The 21515-nt window shown below is 45.8% G+C and overlaps 1 protein-coding gene across 1 annotated transcript in view; it reads left to right on the top strand.

Annotated features, from left to right (window-relative positions):
• The window catches only part of HERC5 (HECT and RLD domain containing E3 ubiquitin protein ligase 5), a 315041-nt gene that overhangs the window by 103207 nt on the left and 190319 nt on the right, over positions 1–21515 (top strand). The window contains exons 10-12 of the mRNA XM_069230254.1: positions 10402–10461; positions 12790–12889; positions 14994–15183. Coding sequence (XP_069086355.1) covers positions 10402–10461; positions 12790–12889; positions 14994–15183 — 350 coding nt within the window. The remainder of the gene's footprint in view (positions 1–10401; positions 10462–12789; positions 12890–14993; positions 15184–21515) is intronic.

Raw genomic sequence — 21515 nt, forward strand, 5'->3', positions numbered from 1 at the left:
CAGCACCTCAGAGGACCACACCCGGCTTGCCAACAGCCCTATTTAGCGATACCTCGGCAGGGACCAATCGCAACTGCCCGCCGGCCATCAAACCATGGTCTGGTGCAGCTCAGGAGGCCTGTAATGCATCAGTAGACATGGCCTCATAGAGCTGGAGGCATGCAGCCTTCCCGTAATGCTCCCCCTGGAGGCACTGGGAACCCTAACAAAAGTGGGAGAATCCTGCGGTGCTATGCATTCCAGGAGGCAGCACCTTCCCCTCCCGCTAGATGGCCCACACCAGGGATCATTGGGGCTGTGCCTTGACCATAGAGATGAGATCCTCCCCCAGAGTCCTCTCCCCCTGTAGCCAATGTGGGGCTGCAGAGAACTGGAGGCAGGCAGTCTTCTGTGGCACTCCCCCAGAGACACGGTGGGGCACTATCAGAGCAGGGAGACTTCTGCGGTAACAGTGGAGCCGAGCACTACGGGAGGTAGCCTGCACTAGGGAAGATTGGTGTAACACTGCGACCAAGGAGTAGGGACCCTACTGCTGGTGGATGTAGGGCCCTGCGGGATTATGCGTCACTCTCCCTGCTGCATTGATACCCTGGCATCATGTCAGGGTTCACGGCTCCCAAACCCCTGCTCCCGGAGATAGAAGGGTCAGACCAAGCCCTGAGAAACTAAGGGGCCCAGAGGACTGGCATGTTGTCCTTGCCACCAGTTGTGCAGATGGCGGGGGTGGCAAGAGACACTGCACCATGTACTGTACTAGGCGGATCTGCTGATGCCTGCAGAATCAGAATCTGCACACATCTGTGGAACCCTCTTTCTCAACGGAGCAAATTTCTGCCCTATGGTAGCATGGGGTGACTGGCTGCCTCCTTCAAACCTATTGGGGGCGGGCCTAGATGGACAAGGAGTAAGATCTTGGCTGGACTCAGGGCTGCTCGTGCCACCTCCTTGATGAGAGTCAGACAGGCCCAGATTGCTGGGGTAACCCCGACGGCCCAGGACAAGACCCTCCCCAGACAGAGTATGCTGAAAAATACACTAAGCCCCCCAAGCTCCCAGATGGGCTGTGTTGCATCTGCTGTGGAGCCCACAATTGGACCTATTTTAAACAACAAAGCCCTCCTCCAGGCTATTCAGGAGTCCAGACTAGCCCTAGAAGCCAAGATCGGTGAGATGGATGCGGATGTCCCGCTCTTGGAGCAGGACCTGTGCAACACGACTGGCCGAGTGATGGATGTGCATCTCTGCAGTTGAGGACATAGTGACTAAGCTGAAACAGACAATTAAAAGACTGCAGATCACTTGGGACGAGATGGCAGCAAGGATTGAGGACACAGAGGGTTGCTACTGCTGCAACCACCTGCACTTCTTGGGATTTTTGGAGGAAACCGAATACTCTAACCCAGAGAATTTCTTAGAGACTTAACTCTGTGGTTTCCTCCTCAGAGACCAACTGTCTACCTGTTTCCTCATTGGGAGGGCCCTCTGGGCACTCACCCAGCAGCCACTGTGACACCCCTCCCCTTGCCATTGTTGCTTGATTTCTTAAATATCAGGACAGAGACTTGATCCTACACGCCATGAGGTCCTGAGGGAAATTCCTTTAGAATACTTTAAGGTTTTAATTTTCCTGGATAATACCAGTCTGGTACAGGCCTACAGGAAATCATTCAGACATATCAAACCAAAGCTCTGAACCTCAAATACATGCTCCTAATCCGGGCAAAGCTTAAGGTAATCTTTCAGTGTAAAACCTTCTTCTTGGACCACTCTGAAAGAGTATGGAGTGGGTTGAAAAGCATCTACAGCAGGCCTGAGTAGGAGCATTACAGCTAGCCATTGGAGAATCACAGGAGCAGTGGTAGAGGTGCCATAGGGGTCCGGTCCAGGGAGACACAGGCATTCCAAGAGACAGACCTTGGGCTGAGGCTGGGTCGGGGTCCTGGATCCCATTATGCCTCCTGCACATGGACTTGGTTGGATACCGATGGGATTCGGGAGCCGTCCAGGCTCCAGCTGAGCACAAAAGACACTGCCCCTGCTTCCTTTGCAACCAATCAGAGCAACATTCATTACCTACACAATGCCTCCCCAGAGGTTATCAAGCTACTATAGTGGATGTTCCACATCAACAGATGATTCCAGGTGGGAAGTATAGGTTGGGGGCACTCGGGAGGGTGGAATGAGTTATTGTTTTTGCTTTGCTGTTCTCTTGTTTACAAGGCACACATCATTAATGTTCTCACATTGTATGCAAACCCATTACTGTTATTCTGACCAATATGCATCTGTAACTCACATATTGACCTAGAATATCAATGGGCTCCTAGGCCGGATAAAGAGGGGATTGGTGCTCCAATATGTGAAGAAGCTGCCACTCAATAACCTTTTTCTCCAGGAATCTCATTTGCTGGGCACAAGCTTCCATTTCCTTGGCTGCTATGGTTTCACCAGTCTTTCCACGCCAGCTTCACCGGGGAGGGGAGGAGGGTGGGTAGCAGGGGACAGCCATTCTTTTGCACAGACCATGCCTGATAGTCATCATAAAATTCCAGTTAGACCCACAGGGCTTCTATGTGTTTCAGGGGGCATATTGGAGGGCCGTCTGTGGGTCCTGGGCAGTATATATGCAGTAGCACAATATGGGGGGTTATTTCACATCTTGCTCCAAACCTAGCCTGGCACACTGCTTTTGGGAGGTCATTTCCATGCGACCTTGGAAAGGTCCCTAGACACTTCATCAACCACTGCATCGGTGAGCTCCCTGGCTCTTAGCAGATAGGCGGCCTCCCTGAAGCTGGGAGATGTCTGGCTTAGATGGCACCCCTGCGAGATGACATACACTCATTGCTCTGCATCACACAAAAGTAACTCCAGTCTTGATTAATTATTTATGCCAGCAGATGCACCCGCATTTTGTTGAGGAGCCTTTTGGATCATGCGCCAGTCAAGGTACAGCATGGCGTGGCAGATCCAGGGGTGCGTGGGATATGACAGTTCAATGGCTGGTGGCTCAGGGAAGAAACCCTGGTTGACCTCCAGGGCTAATTTGACTTAAATCAACAATCAGTGGAGTCCCAGGTGAGCCTCTGGGGTCTATTCAAAATGGTAATTCGTGGAAAAGCATTTGTGGCAGTGCGTGGCCTGGAGCCAGAGATGGAAAACGAAATTACGGCATTAGAAACCAAGATTCTCCTCCTTGAACTGTCCATTGGATCGACCACACCCCCTAAATCATGCCACAGTTAGATTAAATACATGAGCATGCAAAAACTGAAGGTCCTCGACACAGCTAGGGTCACTGGGGTGCTAGCTCAATTCCAATTATATGAGCATGGCAATAAAGCATGGAAACTGATTTACTGGCTCTCCCAGCAACAAGATGGACCGTGCTTTATTCCAGCGATTCTGGCGCAGGACGGACAGCTGATTTGCACCTCCGGGGAGATTGCGGAGACCTTCATAAGCTGCTGTTGCACCATTTATGGCCACAAGTTCCCACTCCCACTGGAGCTGGACCACCGATAGCTGAAGATTTACCCATACACCACTCGCATGCACGCAGCGAGCCAAACTGGACGCCCCTCTGACTCTCGAGGAGCTTCATGTAGTCAATATTGCTTCCCCCTCAGGTAAATTACGCGGACCGAATGGCTTCCCCACCAAATTCTACAAGAAGTTTGCTTTCCTTATGATTCCACACCTACTGCATCTCTATTTGGAGATAGGCCATAAGGGCTCTCTCCCCTGGACCTCAGGGTCGCTACTATCACAACAGTGCTCAAGTCAGGCCAACCATCCTACCTCTGTTCTTCATACAGATCTTTTTTCTTGTTAATTGTGGAGTGCAATCTCCTGGCCAAAATTATGACTTCTGGACTTGCCACAGTTATCTCATCACTGGTCAATGAGGACTCAAAATGGTCTTATGCCCGGCAGACGCACACATCACTGCCTACACAGAATTCAGGTTGCGCTCTTGCAGCTCGACTGACTGATGGGCCCAATTGCCCTGCTCCCGGACAACTATGAAAAAACATTCATCACGGTCCATTGGCACTTCCTTCCCACATTCTGTGACTAGTGAATTCCAGCCCTAGATTTCTGAATCTAATTGAGACCTTTTATGACTCCCCATGTGCAAGGGTTTGTGTAAATGAGTCACTTTCAGCCCTGGTGCCCATTTAACGAAACATGAGACAAGGTTGCCCCCCCATCGCTGCTTCTCTTTGCTCCTTTCACTGTGCAGCTGACCATGAGGATAGGATAGCATTGTATTCCGATGATGCTATTATAGATACAATCCCCTCAGACAACTATACCCCACCTGATCCAAAGCTTGATATGTATATGAGGACTCCTAGGGACTACAAGTCAACTGGGGGAAATTACACTATATTCATTTAACCGGCTCAAACTCTACACCCATGCCAGACACCAGACTACAGATTACTCAGAAACAGTACTGATACTTGGGCATCACCATCACCCATGATCCGCATTGCTCCTGGGACCTGAACATGGGCCCTATTTTGAAGAGGGTGTGCAGTGACCTAGACTCCTGGACACCTCTCCCCCTGAATCTCCTTGGCCATGGGTATGCCAGGATGTGGGTCCCATACTTACTGTGCCACTGGATTCAAGCTAGCCTGGCTGATGAGGGATGATAACACAAAAAAGCCCCAGGATGCTTGTTTCTGGTCCCGAAAGGACTTGGCCTGGCAGTTCGGTCTTGACTTTTCCCATGGGATTCAGGGTGAAGACTGATTTGCACATGGTTGGATCCAAACTGGGTGGCGGGGTGAGCAAGAAAACTGATGGATTAAACCCAGATCTGTGACTGGGGGTGAATGTTTGATTTGCTACGCATTCTGTCCATCTCCGGTTCTTTATGTTTTTGTCTCCCTAAGTGGGAAGGGTATGCCCAGACGTGGGTCCATGCTCACTGTGCCACTGGATTCAAGCTAGCCTGGTTGATGAGGAATGATACCCCGAAACCGGTCCCAGGATGCTTGTTTCCAGTCCAGGGAGGACCTGGCCTGGCTGTTTGGGCTAGACTGTTCCCATGGTGAGCAGTCAAAACTGATTTCCATGTGGCGGGCCAAACTTGGGTGGCGTGGTGAGCAAAAAATCTGGTGGATTAAATACAGATCTGTGACTGGGATGAATGTTTGATTTGTTCCACTTTCTGTCCATCTTCTGTGCCTCTTATTTTACGCTAATAGTTTACGCCTTGTGTTTCCCCGTGAGAGAACTACATCCTCAGAATCATATGGATATTGCCTCATCCACATACGTATAGCAGCCAAACAAAACCATGTCAGCCTGTCACATATAATTGATGACCGGTACACAAACTTTTTAATACCATCTACCTCAGCTCTCCATCATACTGAGCTTCAAGGCAGTCTCTGAGCCATGCATTGTTTTCAATAGGAAAAGATTATAATTACAACATAAATATTCTATGTGGAGGCTTGTATCAACTCAGAACTTAACCCATTGTTTGTAAGTACGTGTGGGTACCCGTGCAGCATAAACTCAGCTAGGAAGCAACAGAGCACTGAACAAAAGAGTGAAGACCCCAGTTGTGTACTTCTGTGGTGTTACAATTAAATAAGTGAGAGGTAAAATGCTGTTGTAGTGGGTGTGTTATTTACAAGGCCATGTGAATTCACCACAGAGAAAATTATTTTATTTCTTTATAATGTTATCTACTGAATACACTGCACAGATCACCATGATTTTTTGACCGGAATTGAAGGAAATACCCTGTGGAACCAGACTTCAAGGCAGCCATCGCTTAGATATATTATTACCACTCAGCCAAGGATTTTTCTTTCAAAAGGCATTTGTCATGCAAGTGTTATTTGCCTTTTAGAGATATTTCCCCACCATCAGCCTCTTCAATGTAGCCACCTGTACTACTCATTGAGACTTTTGCAAGTGCTGCTCTCTGAACATCGTCAGTATACTAGATGCCTAATCAAACAGATGGTCTTAAGAAATCTCTTAACTACTTTTCATTCCTGTCTAGCTGTCTCCATCACTTTCTCATTTTGCTTCTTCGAAATTGTCCACCTCATTGGTAATGCATGGGGGTATCTGTCTGTAAGAGAATGTTATGTATACTTGTAAAGCACACTATCACCCGTGAGGGTATCCTAACGACGAGCAGATGTGTGAGTGCCTGGCATGCCTATGCTAGGTTGGTTAGTTAAAAAGCCAGGTCTTCCTGCGGAGTTCAAGGAGAGAGGAGGAGGTTCTGATGTAGATTAGGAGGCTGGTCCAAGCTTTAGGAGCAGTGAAAGTGTGTCCATCCTCCTGATCTGGTTCTGTGCCTATGTGGGAGTACAAGTCCTGCAGAGCAGGAGTGTCTGGAGTTGCACCTGTTCAGGTAGGTGGGTTCTGAGTTGCGTAGTGTCTTGAATGTGTTTGTGAGGAGTTTGTGTATTTGGTTGCAGCGAAGCTACCCGAGGTGTGGTGTGAGTTCTGTGTGGGAGGTTGAATATGAGTCTGGCTGCCGATTTCTGGATGGTTTGTAGTTCTGGTTTGTTAAGTTAATTTTTTACGATATGCTATTTTATGAGTATTTGTAAAGTGCACTATCAGCCATGAAGGCATCCTGGGGCTTAGTAGGTGTGTGTGTGTGCCTAACATTACCTATGATAGGTTGGTTAATTGAAAAGCCAGCTCTTCATCTTCTTGCGGAATTCAAGATGAGAGGAGGAGTCTCTGACATGGAGAAGGAGGTCATTCCACGATTTAGGAGCGATTTAAGATAACGCTCAGCCTCCTGATCTGGCATTTGCAGGGCATGGTTGTAAGTAGGAGTTCTGCAGAGTGGAGGTGTCTGAATGGTTAGTGGAAGGAGATTAAACTTTTCAAGTAGCTGGGGCCTGAATTGTGGAGTGCCTTCAATGTGTGTGTGTGTGTGTGTGGAGTTTGAAATGAGTGCTTGTGTGTATTGGAAGCCAGTGTAGTTCCCTGATGTGTAGTGTAATGTGAGTTCTGTGTGGAAGTTTGCAGATGAATCTGACTGCTGAGTTCTGGATAGTCTGTAGTCTTCTAGTGAGTTGCTCTGTGATGACGGCGCAGAGGGTGTTCCTATAGTCAAACTTGCTGATGACTAGGAGACTAGGGCGTGAGTGGCAGTTTTTCTTGTGTTGCTTGGAAGCCATTTGAAGATCTTGCTCAGCATCTTCAGGGTGTGAAAGCAGGATGGTTGTAGTGATGTTGTTGACTTGTGCAATCAGTTTGCTGTCGATGATTATGCCAAAGTTCCTGGTGTCCGTGTGTGACAGTCCAAGTTCTGACGCACGCTAGTTAAGACTCCCATGGTGAGGTATTCTTGCCAAAGATCACTACTTCTGTCTTATCAGTGTTGAGCTTGTAAGACAGTTGGCTTTCATCCAGCTAGTAACTAAAGTCATTCAGGCGATGATATGACCATATATGCATTGAAAAGGGTGGGGCTGAATGATGAACCTTGAGGGACTCCACAGATGAGTTTGTGAGCTTTCAGGGAGTAAGGTGGCAGGCTGACAGCTTGTGTAATATCCGTTAAGAAAGAGCAGACCCAGATGAGAGCGGGTCCTTGGATGTCAATCTGTTGCAAGCGGTTGTACGACGGAACACCGACTTCCAAAACAACTAGTGCCTTAACAACGAGGTCAGAACACCGACCTCATTGTTACTACTAATGATTTTACCATGAATGCCTTAACAACGATTTTCGTTGTAAAGGCATTCCTGATAAAAGCATTACTAATAAGCACCATTGACCCTACATCCCTCACCCCATCCCCCCAACCCCACCCCAAAACCTAAAACCCCCTGACCCCCCACCCCCTCCCCAAAACCAAAAACGCCCCACCCAAAACCTAAAACCCTCACCCCTCCCCAAAACCAAAAACGCCCCACCCCCCAACCCCACCCCAAAACCTAAAACCCCCTGACCCCACACCCCTCCCCAAAACCAAAAACGCCCCACCCCCCCAACCCCACCCCAAAACCTAAAACCCCCTGACCCCCATCCCCTCCCCAAAACCAAAAACGCCCCACCCCCCAACCCCGCCCCAAAACCTAAAACCCTCTGACCCCCACCTCCTCCCCTAAAACGCCCCACCCCACCAACCCCATCCCAAAACCTAAAACCCCCCACCCCCTTCCCAAAACCAAAAACGCCCCAACCCAACCCCACCCCACCCCAAAACCTAAAACCCCCTGAACCCCACCCCCTCCCCAAAACCAAAAACGCCCCACCCACCCAACCCCGCCCCAAAACCTAAAACCCCCTGACCCCCACCCCCTCCCCAAAACCAAAAACGCCCCACCCCCCCAACCCCGCCCCAAAACCTAAAACCCCCTGACCCCCAGCCCCTACCCAAAACCAAAAACGCCCCACCCCCCCAACCCCGCCCCAAAACCTAAAACCCCCTGACCCCCCACCCCCTCCCCAAAACCAAAAACGCCCCACCCCCAACCCCACCCCAAAACCTAAATCCCCCTGACCCCCCACCCCCTCCCCAAAACCAAAAACGCCCCAGCCCCCCAACCCCACCCCAAACCTTAAAACCCCCTGACCCCCCACCCCCTCCCCAAAACCAAAAATGCCCCACCCCCCAACCCCACCCCAAAACCTAAAACCCCCTGACCCCCCACCCCCTCCCCAAAACCAAAAACGCCCCACCCCTCCAACCCCGTCCCAAAACCTAAAACCCCCTGACCCCCCACCCCCTCCCCAAAACCAAAAACGCTCCAGCCCCCCAACCCCACACCTTAAAACCCCCTGACCCCCCACCCCCTCCCCAAAACCAAAAATGCCCCACCCCCCAACCCCACCCCAAAACCTAAAACCCCCTGACCCCCCACCCCCTCCCCAAAACCAAAAACGCCCCACCCCTCCAACCCCGTCCCAAAACCTAAAACCCCCTGACCCCCTCCCCCTCCCCAAAACCAAAAACGCCCCACCCCAAAACCTAAAACCCCCTGACCCCCCACCCCCTCCCCAATTCCTAAAACCCCCCACTTACCTTAGTCGACCCCTTGTCACCTGCGTCGTCCTCCTTCGCCAACTCCCTTCTTTGTACCTTAACCACGCATGTTCGTTGTTCAGAACATACGTAGTTAAGGCACAAAATAACGGAGTCATGTTTAAAAAAAACGTTGTTGCGCTTTCGTTAACCACGACTTCGTTAATAAAACCTCATAATAAAGGATGTTTCCTCTTTTGGGGGGGTGTTGTGTGTTGTGTGGGTGCATGGGGGTGTGCGTGTGTGTATGTAGGGGGGGTGTGTGAGTGCGTGTATGCTTGCGGGGGTGTTGTGTGTATGGGAATGAGTGCGTATGTCTGTGGGTATGTCTGTATGGATGTGTGCGTGTATGTTTGAATGTGGGTGTGCGTGTCTGACTGTGTGTGGATGCAGGCATGTATGTCGGCGTGTGTGCGTGTAAGTGTGTAGGTGGTGCCTGAGTGCGTGTCGTGTGGGTATGGGTGATGTGATGTTGGGGGTCGGGGTGGGGAGGGGGGCCCTGCCACCTTTGGGGGGTGGCAGGGGTGGTGGGGGGTGTAGGGGAGGGAGTCGGGTGGGGGTGGGGGGTGGGGGAGACCCCTATCAGTGCCAGTGAAGGAATTCCCTGGCACTGATAGTGCTTACCGCCATGGATTTCACGGCGGTTTCATGGCGGTTCAAACCACTGGAAATCCACGGCGGTAAGCTGGGTCCAAATACCGCCGGCGGTATAGTGACGGCCGCCGGGCTGGAGACCCAGGTCTCCAGCCCAGCGGTCGTCTCCGCCCTGGCGGACGGAACGGAGAACCTGCGGATGACCATGGCGGTAACCGCCATGGTCATAGTTCCACAAAGTAAGACCGCCAGCCTGTTGGCGGTCTTACCGCCGGTTCTCCGCCTTCCGCCAGGGTCATAATGACCCCCTTTGTTTCCTGATGGCAGTCCTCAATCAGTATTCATATATCAGTGCAGTACTCCGCATCTTTGGTTTAATGGTAGGCAACATATTCAGTCACTAAAATAAAGAAGAGAAACTCACTACACTCCTACAGTTTGCACTCATGTATGTAAGATTCATCACCATGCAGTGTATGTTAAAGAAAGTCATTGCATTATAGAAAGGAATTTATAAATATGTTACCACTGGGCTTCCTATGTCTAGAAAAGGGCTGAAGGGTTATCTTGTGTGACTCTCGAAGCATACACTGTCCTTTCATCTAATGTGTTCTATTTGCTGTCTGGATAAAACTTAATTTACTAGCATTTTGAACTGTAGTTATATTTTAATGTGTGTTTTATCCTTTGGCACAGGGGCTTCTTGGAGTACCCGGTGCAGAGATATTTCCACTTTTAAACTCTATCTCAAATTTTATTTTTTATCTAATTCTAGGGAAATCAAACAAATCTTTTCATCCGTTGAATGTGTCAATGGAAGTTTCTTACAACAGAGGTAAGTAAGAAAACCTGATCATGTTGGAATTCTTGTGCTTGAAATATTTACCACAAAGCATACTTTGAGTTAAAACCACCTCTGCGAATCCAGCACCAACAATTGTCCATCTCGTTAAAGCAACTTCGAAAGCTCTTCATAGCAACTTCGAAAGCTCTCACACTTGTCTCTCACTATCCTTCTTAGACCACCCTCTCATACACTGTAGTAACCCCTACTGGGTCATACAAAAAACATTTTCATAAATGCACTTTTTAAATATGCTGTGATTTGTCCTGCAAGTATTTAAATTCCTAGTACTGTAAATAACATAGAAATATATTTTAATGAAAGCTAATAAATTGTTACCTCCTACAATTGGGGACCCCTTGAAAATGAGGCCTTTTTTCACAAAATGTAGAAAGCCTTCTTACATCAAATGTTAAAGGCTGCACGTTTGTTTACAAGGGGCCTTGTACTTTTTAAAGCAGACCTAAAGAGAACCTCATGTAGATCAGTTTGTGGCCTCATAATTGGGAACATTTTTGTTACATTCATATGAAGGCTGGATAAACAAACGGTGCACATTTTAACCATTCCAGGACACAACTGGCAAATAGTTACACTTCTAAGAGTCTAACTGAGAATGAATCCTCCTTTCGTTCTCTGCCCCAGAAAGACTTCATTTCCCTCCTGTGAAAAATGTTATGCATACAAAATGTTTGAGAAAGCAGGTGTAGTGAAAATCGGTAACAGTAGTTGAATTGTAATGAATAAAATTACTGTCCACTCTTGCCCTGTGTACATTATTTCTACCCTTGACATCAGTGACAAGAAGAGGGAGACCTGAGCTGCGATGGTGGGTGTAGATAAGAGTTGAATTAAAGTAGCCTCAGATGCTTAGGCTCCCTCATCTGTTACCCTTTTACTTCTCAGAGGTGTGTGTATGTGGGAACTCAGAGATACTGCTTATAATTGCTAAACATCTCGTACGGCACAGTTGGCCAAAACACGATGGACTGCCTATTGATGCCCATTCCTCAGACTTTTGTGAATGTTCCACCCATCACCTTTTGGTGTCTCCCTTAAGGCTCAGTTCTTCCTCAGCTTCTTTTCCAGATCTCCCCTGTGTGACATGAGCATCTTTTTGCTTTTTACAAATGCATGTCTCCCAGACAAGATCGCAAAACGAATCTGTGTAGATTTGCTCAAAGCACGAGTACAGAGATCATCTGCACAGCTGCTCAGTCACCCAGGGCTGCTGTTTGCAGCTGAGGACTGAAGAGTTGTTTCATGCCAACAGGTGATGGTGAAAAGAGGTTCCCAAAGATTCCTGGTCTCACTTACTGTAAGTGCTCATGATATATAGGTTTGGGGGACCCCGACCTAGTCCACAGGCTTTGGCAAGGTGTGAGTCCAATCCCCCAGCACAATGATCCTTAATACTGCATTCCGTGGTTTTAATGTCCTGGAAGGTAGGCACGTTTATCCCATAGTTCGTGGACCTGGCAGCAGTCTCCAGCTGTTTCATTAGATAGGAGAACTTGAAGGTGGTCCTGGACAGTCTGTCTCAGTTCGGAAAAAAGGGTTTGCTTATCACTGCAGAGTTCCAACCAAAATACTCCAATGCCTTTAGCAGCTCTTTGAAGGACTCTAGTGCAGAGAGGGATTTCCCATTGGCACGCTCCAGTAGACTCAGTTCGTCTTCCCCATATGTTTATATGTAGATGGCAATTTGCAGATTGACACATTCTCTAAGTCATGAAATTCCTCAGCCAGCTCACTCCCTTTGTTGAGGCACGAAATTGAGGACAAAAATGCATGAGTGGGAGTTGAGTTGCATCATGCTTACAAGTGTGGCGAACCCCCACCTCCATCAGTGTGAGAAGATGGAATACAGCAGATGAGTTTACACCATCCCTTTCCTGCAGGGTTCAGGTTGTACAAAGGGACACAACCTGGTCTGTTTAAGGCATATAAGAATGGGTCCGTGCCCAGAGCACACTTTGGTCAATTGCAGATTATACAATGTTTAACTTACTATTGTATTCTTTACTTGCAAACTGCTACCATTCTTTGCAGATCTGCTGATATGTCTTGCCTTTCTCTTTTAGGATTGTCTGTATACTCTCATGGCCTTTAGGCATTCAACTCCAATTTAAAGTGCCTGGGACCTTGACAAAATCTAAATCAGTGACATTAGGTTTCAGGATTCGATTAGTGTGTAAATGACACTGTTGCATGATCATTGATTGCCTTATTGAACAATGATGCTCAACAGTTTTATATACTGTTATATGTAGGTAATTTCAAGGCATATCTCATACTTGTGTCTTTTCTTTTCGGTAGAGAAATACATTGTACCACTTCAGATGTATCATGGATTGACCATAATGCTGCCTCCCTCTTTTTTTATGTGGTTAAAAATCGTGAACAAGTTTTACAGCAGGTAAGGCATATACACTTAAACATTATGTAGCCTACAAAACTATTGCCCAGTTCACACACCTTTTTAGAGCAAGTGCATCTTACGCCTGAAAATTCAGTAGCCTATTTAAGGCTTTGCTGAATCTGGAACTGTGATGTGACATGGTGCAGCTTGTTGCAAATTACTTGAGAAGTAGACAAATATGAATCAGTATTGTAAATTGTGCACACTACTCAGTCTAGGGGATTATATGGGTCTGTGGGATACACCTGACCGATGTTGAGTGAAGTTCAGAGTGGCCACGATAGGCAACTTTGAACAGCAAAGGTTGTAATTTTGCTTTGATGCCATAAGGATAATATGGGATAGTGGGAGGGACACTCTTGACTATGGAATCTTATGCATTATATGTTAAAAGCTGTCCTGCTGTAAGCTAATGCTCATAAGGTGGACAGGATAGTTTGACATGTCCTATGTTAACTGTAAACACTTGACTAAAGAAATTTAAAAAAGAGGTGACTGGTATTGTAAGTAAGGTTTTGGGCCTCAGTATATGTATGGATGTTTAGCTGAACAGTAAGGCCTCTTTCCTTAGCAGCAGCTGTTACCGTATGATTTGGTTTGACCTCTTCTGCACACGGAGAGGGGATGTGTCCTCCCTACAGGTGAGTCAGCTATATTTCAGGGCCCAACGGGAGTGCTCAGCCAGGCAGTAGAGCTAGAGATGAAAATCAAAAAAATCTAGTTGTAGCTGGTGTAATGATGGATTTCCTGTGCTGGAATAAAGAATGAAAGGAATATAGCTCATAACAAGCTGTTATACAGTTCCTACAAGTGTATTATAACAACACGAAATTCATAATGTAGAGACTTAGGGCAGGATTTAGAGTTTGGCAGATGGGTTACTCCGTCACAAACGTGACAGATATCCCATCTGCCATATTATGATTTTCATAGGATATAATGGAATCGTAATATGGCAGATGGAATATCCGTTACGTTTTTGATGGAGTAACCCCATCTGCCAAACTCTAAAACAGGCCCTTAGGCTTATTATATCATCAGTAAATGTTGGTTTGTTTTGTTAGTCTAGCTCATAATACCACATCTAAACCTCTAACCTGACCAGGGTAATAGATGTTATTGGTAACCGCTAACATGACCACTCTGATTCCCAAGGAATTAGTGGAAACAGATCTAGCCCTTTCGTTTCCTACTTTTGCGTGCCCAAGGTATAAACAAAAAAGATGTGAAAATGCATTTTCAAAACATTTATTGAAATGATTGTATTCTTGCAACGAAAACGTGAGCTGTGATTATTAGGCAAATGAGACACAGTGTTGTAATGAATATTATTAGAATAGTGAACAATACAAACAATGTAACCATGTTAAATGTTATTAATCTTACCTTACTCCTTTCTGTTACTAATACTATACTAAAGAGAACATGCCTTTGAGTACACTCTGCCATATCTATTGGGATAGTCTAACCCCCATACCTTGGTTTTATGTGTCCAGAAGCCGGTCTAACTGTGCAGGCTACCTTCGTTTGTAGGGCAAATGTCAGGGTCAGCAGAGCTACATCTTAGTCACAGTTCACAGCGGTTCCATAATAATCCTACCATGAAGTGCTCCAGGCACCGGATGTAGCATGGTGTTTATATAATAGAACACTATCCTTATCAAACTAGGGCAGAGGTGCAGAACAGTTTTTTGGGTTTGTTTAGCGCAGGTGGGTTGTCTCCTAACAAGCACAGAAAATAAAGCAAGGGCATCCTGTTCTGATTGTACGCCCCTGGAACTAAACATGCAGACTACAGGGCTACAATACCTACCAAGAATAAATGCGGATGCAGCACCTTCTCGTGTTAGTGGAAAATATGTGAAAAAGTCACCATTAGAAAAAGATGTCAAGCTAAAACAGAAATCTAAAATGGAGACTAAGCACGGGTCCTACAACAAAGACAGGCTTCTGATATGCAGAATGCAAATTGAATCATCTGTAGGCTCATTAAAAACTAGCACTATTAAATTTATTACATTATTTCATGTATCTTTCAGTTTTTCAAAATGGCTATGCAAATAATAACTATATATATATCTTCCTCTCATACTCGTTTCAGATTAATTCCTGCTTGAAGAATTACATTATCCCTGAGCTCTCACAGCTTCCTGCCCACCATGATGCTCTGGCTATATTCCTCATCCTTCCAGAATGTTCTTTGATGCACGGGTCCCAGGAGGCTGTGCCTCTTGTTGCTGCATTTGCAAACGCCGTTAATAATCTGAAACCAACATCTCTGAAAATTCTAAGTAAGTTGATTAGGAAATTTGCATCTTTGTTTGACAACATCGACAGCCGTTGTAATGATTAATTATTGCCCCAGATACCTATCAGACTTTCACTTCCAGTCTTTTATCCTGCTGTTTTGTGGTTAGGCTTGGAAACGCATTTTATTTACTTGAACAAAGTTCTTGTACATCAAATATAGGCAGGATAAGGATATCCCATGATAATGTTGACTCCAGACCCACAATACCCTACCTACATTGTAGGTGCATCTTCACATTGTTTTTCCCAACATCGGGTTCACAAGCACTCGCACTGTTGTACCAAAGAAGTGCAAACCTGACTTTTCAGGACCTGATTCACAAACTACACTTTCTATAACATTTCGGAGAACTACAAAATGTAGTCCAAATCTTAATTCACAATCTATATGGAGAGATTTATGCCCCTGCATTCCCTATATTTATGTTTGTGGAGTTCTCTGGTCCGACTGTAGAATTTCAGCATATGTAAATATACATTTTAGCATTAAATTGGGAGGGACATTAAAAACTGGGTGGAAAACGGTGCAGATTTACAACAAAAGGGGATGGGAGTAGGGTGGAGTAAATTGGGTTTAAGGAGGGACGTCACCCACCCACACAAGAGTTAGCTAATAGTTTTACACACTGGGTAAAGACATAACTTTTTCAGTAAATTTACACTCTGAGTTTTTGAACACCAAAAAGTAGTAAACTTATTCCAAAGTTTAAATGTACTCAAACATGTAAGTTACCTTTTTAAATCAGGCCAAGAGTGGCCAGAGTTTCAGCATTTGGCGTGACTTCTAGTCTTTGTTCTGTGACCAGTATCGATGTCTGCAAAGTGCATTTAAAATGTCATATGAATCTTAGAATTCCACATCTATAGCACTCCATAAGACAATAAAAATGCACAAATTGAATATATTTTGGAATAATTATTATAAAGACAAATTAGTGTAGTCAAGGAAAACATGAGAACAGACTAAAAAAGTGAATATACTTTTGGTTCACAAAACTACATACCCAGGATGCAGAAAGGAGTGACTGAGATAAAATATGAGATGCAGAGACTGCAAATAATTTTTTTAAATGTATGACAAAGGCCACCTGGTTGGGAAAGGTGAGGATTTGGTGGAGTAATGGAGAAATGCTAAAGGCAGAACTATCAATTGTGTACTCAAAAGGGCTACTTGTGATCAGAATTTCCCAGTGGTATGACGCTCCCAGCAACTTGTGGCATACAATCGCCTCAAAGCCTTTATCAGTCCCAATTGGCAGCTTGAGTTTTTTATTATGCGCCCACAAGCCTAACTTGGATATTAAGATAGGAAGCTGCAGCCAACTGAACACAACCCACACTGACAAGTGTGAAATAGAGAGTCACTGTCCCTCTGGGCCTGAAAGTGAGCAGGTTCATGTGGATTCCACAAGGGCAAAGGTAGTTGTGATAGTGCAGCCCGGAATTTGATAACAGCAGGTCACAGTGACACCAAGATTCAGGAGATATTCTTAAACTGCTTCAGCAATTCAGCCGAGCTGGGCTGCAAAAAACGAATTGCTTCCTAGCAGCATGGTTAGTTGAGGTAAACTCCAGGCAGATTTACAGTGGGGCTGGCCCCTTTGCAGGCAGAGGGGAGGGTCATCTCCTTTCTGTGATAAGTAGCACATTGCTGCTTGTTCTTGTCAGCCACAGCCCCAGAATCTCTCCAGGAGTCCAAGGCTTATTCTGATTCTAAAAAAAAACATTTCTGTGCCTTATAAATTACTATTTTAATGAGTTGATGGCTTTAGGTGGGCAATACGTTTTTGGCTTCACAACGAGGAAGCATGAGCGGACCAAAGTTCTTGCTTATTTAAAAGTTTGATACCTTCACCCATTACCGAGAGCATCTTTTTCCTCTGCCCACTTTTTACAGGCTTCACTGGAGAGGGTGTCACACATCAGACCAGTCACACCTGGAACAAGATGTGTATTCAAATCAGACTGGTATGTCCCAAGAGGTCCCTTCGCTAATACAAGGGATGGTGGCTATCCACTCACCCACAAGTAATCCCAGTTTCAGTAGGAAGTCATGGAGAAGAGAAAAGGCAGGCTTTCAGTTCCACTGTGGAGAATAGACACTATGCACACTGTATCCCAAATGGACTCTTTCTACTTAGGTTGAATGCAAGTTAAAACCATGTCATGCACAGGTCGATAGACAGGTCTCTACTTATGTCGCACTGACAGGACTTAAAAGGTGGAAATAATAGCCTCCCCACCAGGGGTGAAGCTGAAAAGACTTATATCGCTGTCATCGTCCCCAACAGACACTTCAAAGTCTGGTAAGGCAGGGGATACACATTGGGGAAATTCCTTTAAAAAAAAACTTGGCTTCCTTCTCGCACATCTCTGTCAAAGGCTTTGAATCTCAAGTGTTCCACAGATTTCTCGACTCTACCACAAGGAAAACTGTGAGCAAGTCAGAGAAAAGTTGCCAGGGATGGCAGTGCAACTTTTACAAGTGCAGGCAGAGGAAGTCTGATCCGAGGAAGCAACTTGAACATCAACGTGCAGAAGCCATCTCAGCACCGCACACAACAAAATACATTTCTGGTAGTAGGTAAAGGTCTGAAAGTGGTCGCTCCTCTGACTGCGTACAAAATTCTGCCATCTCAGAACACAGTTACATTTTGCCAGATGTCACAGTCTCTTACACTGAGAATAGTGATGAAGCCGGTGGTATTGATGACATCACATATTCCCTTAGTGCTGCACACACCTTTTAATAGAAGACCACTTCCGAAGTGATCAAAAGTTGCTAATGTGATAGTATTCTGTGACCCAGTCCCCACAATAATCATACAAAATCTACACAGCTTTCTAGATGCACCTGGAGAATATGAAAACATCAGTCTTAGCCATGATGTAAAGCAGGTCAAGTAGGTGAAGATCTCAATGGACAATACCAGTGTTGAGCTGTACCTCAAAAACCAAAAGGGGAATAATGTTAGTCCCTTTGTCCTGGTATGTGCAGGTAATTTGGTAATGGGTGAGCAAAAACAATGTTTTAGTCTTTTTCCCAGCATGTCCTGGGAAAATGCAGAAACATCCCACACACAGTATGCATACATAGAGTTAGGCGTCTTTCTTCATGACACTTTACCAAATTGATTTCCCACAAGAAAGATTATTTGCAATGCATGGCAACAGAAAACTGCCCAGACTATATTTTAAGATACGTGCTGCTGGTGCTAGGGGCACTGTCTTGTGGATCAGTTGGAATAAGGCTGTTACCTTGACTTTTGCCCCAGTGGTGTTGATGTCACCAACACATGCTAGTCACAGAGACTGCCAGCCCATCCACTGCTTTTTCTTTTTAGCTAACTTGTATTCATTTGCAGCAAAGAAGACAACATACATCAGTTGGATTGCTACCTATGGCTCTTGGTGAAATGCTTAGGCCACATCAGACGTCATGACCCCCAACTCAATGAACTTTGTAGCAGGGCCTCGGAAATTGTAGTGTTTGGGTACTTAAATCTTCCTAGATATGCCACAATATTCTTATGGAGGCCAGAATGCCAACCACAAGCAGATGCAACTCAAAAAAGTGGATGTTTTTAATCAACTGGAGAATTCTTAGACCATAGAAAATCCTTCCGAATCTGTTTTCAAGATTGTGTATATATGTATATTTAAGTTATTCATCTGTTAAGCTACAATTAGCTTCATTGACGGCTTACTTGAAGACCAAATATTAGTTATGCTTGCATAACTTGAGGGGCTCAAACAAGTCAACCCAACCTGCTCTTGCCCCCATCAAACCCAAGTACACCGTTAACCATAGTAGTGTCACCTCCTTTTGTGCCAAAGCATACTTGTTCTCTTTTGAAGAACAGTTTGAAGGTGTGTTACTTAATAGCATTATTTCAGTGCGTGGAGTCAGTGAGATTCAGGCGCTTATGGTGCAATAGCCAGACTCACTGAAATACCTAGGAAGAATTTTGGGAATTCTTGCCAACGTTTTACTTCACTTAAATACAGTAAATGGGCAGAAATCTTACATTTACTAATTAAACTAAAGATCTTATAAAGTGACATCTGCTTTGTCTCCTATAAAACGCCTGGGCATGGAAAATCTAGTCATGAATTTCACGAAAGAATAACAAATTCAGCTGTTCATTCACTAGCAGGATCCATTAATGGAGACTTCTAGTTCTGTTCAATTTACCACAAATTATTGTGCTGCTTTCTTTGTTGATACAGTGGAAGAGAGTTCTTCAAATCAACCCTCTGTGGTGATTGCTCCACAGGTTTACACCCAAGTCTTCACTGCTACCCCACATGAAGCCCCTAGCCCTTGTCTCCACTAAAATGATGCAGGGTCCACAGTGGAATAGGTAAACATCTCTATTATTTGAGATCAGTGGTACAGAACACACCACACAGATTCAGAACTCCCAGTCTTCAACACCCTATACTACTGGTGTGACACAAAATGATGTGGCCCCTCTGCAGAATGTGACGAAGGGCCCCTGCATCTCCCATATCTCACAGATATTTATTGACCTTAGATTGATGGTTGCCCCCATGCTGTGCCAACAATTTGCAGTAATTTAATAGGCACCAATGAAATTAATTCACACATGCCATCCTTGAAAATACCACAAGGACTTCCGGTGCATTATTGCAGTTCCAGGTCAAGCAGAGGATCGTCTTGAGGAAGACATTTGTATTTACAAATAGTATTATCTTACGCCTGCCAAGATACTTAGCGGGGTCTGTGTATGAGGCATATTCAGCTCTCACTTGTAGAGACAACATTACTCCAAACATATGTCCTTATTTTGCTTCCCATGTTCAAACATTTTGCACCTGCAATTTTAACCAGGTCTTTTAAAGGCAAAGCTCACAATTCCTAATTGATAACATCCTGGTATTATATATCAAATTCTGAGTTCCAACAAATCATCACACTTTCAGCAAAAGATTCCTCAAGTGTCTGATTCTTCTATTGTAGGAAAGTAGCCTCCTTCTAGCATGGTTACCCCCACCTTTGGTCTGTTTGTCAGTGTGTTTGACTGTGTCTACTGGGATCCTGCCAATCAGGATCCCAGTAGTTATGCTCTCTCCCTTAAATTATGGTTATTGCATACTGGTAATACAGTATTTCACCCACAATTGGCATACTGGTGCCCCCTTATAAGTCCCTAGTATATGGTACTGGGGACCCCAGGGCATTGGGTTTCAGGGGATCCCTATGGGCTGCAGCATATCTTTTGACACCTGCATGCAAGGGCTTCTACAGGACTGTCATTGCAGCCTGTGTGAAAAGGTGCATGCACCCTTTCACTGCCATTGATACTTCACCAGGTCAATTATAAGTCACCCCTATAGCAGGCCTTCCAGCCCTGAGGGCAGGGTGCTGAGAACCTGTGTGTGAGGGCACTCCTACACTAGCAGATGTACCCCCAACACCTCCAGGACCATTTTCCCAGACTTCGTGAGTGCGGGGATGCCATTTTATTCATGTACTGGACATAGGTCACTACCTACGTCCAGCTACATAATGTTAACTCCGAACATAGGCATGTTTGGTATCAAACGTGTTGCAAGCATTGGTTGTATGATTCCATGCACTCTGGGTGGCTCCTTGGAGGACCCCCAGTATTGCCATTCCAGCTGCTGCCACCTCTCAGACAGGTTTCTGCCCTCCTGTTGCTTGAGCAGCTCAAGCCCAGGAAGGTAGAACAAAGGATTTCCTTTGGGAGAGGGGTGTTACACTCTCTCCCTTTGGAAATAGATGTTACAGGCTTGGGAGGGGTAGCCTCCCCAAGCCTCTGGAAATGCTTTGAAGGGCACAGATGGTGCCCTCTTTGCATAATCCAGTCTACACCGGTTCAGGAACCCCAAGTCCCTGCTCTGGTGGGAAACTCGACAAAGAAAAGGGGAGTGACCACTCCCCTATCCATGACCACCCCAGGGGTGGTGCTCAGAGCTCCTCCAAAGGGTCTCTGGGTTTTGCCATCTTGGATTCCAAGTTGGCAGGGCACTCAGGAAGCATCTGAGTTGCCAGTGCCAGCAGGTGACGTCAGAGCCCTTCCCTGATAGGTGCTTATGTGTGTATCTAACCAATCCCCCTTTCAGGGCAATTTAGGGTCTCTCTCTTGGGTGGTTCTTCAGATTCGGATTGCAAGCTCCAGCAGGAATCCTCTGCATCCTTTACTTCACCTTCTTACCAAAGAAACTGCATCTGGACCCTCCAGGAACTCTACAAACTGCAACAGAGAAGCAAAGACGACTTCTGCAACATTGTATCTTCAGCTCCTGCCAGCAACTGCATCTGTTT

The sequence above is a fragment of the Pleurodeles waltl genome, chromosome 1_1, assembly GCF_031143425.1.
Source record: "Pleurodeles waltl isolate 20211129_DDA chromosome 1_1, aPleWal1.hap1.20221129, whole genome shotgun sequence".
NCBI classification, from domain to species: Eukaryota; Metazoa; Chordata; class Amphibia; order Caudata; family Salamandridae; genus Pleurodeles; species Pleurodeles waltl.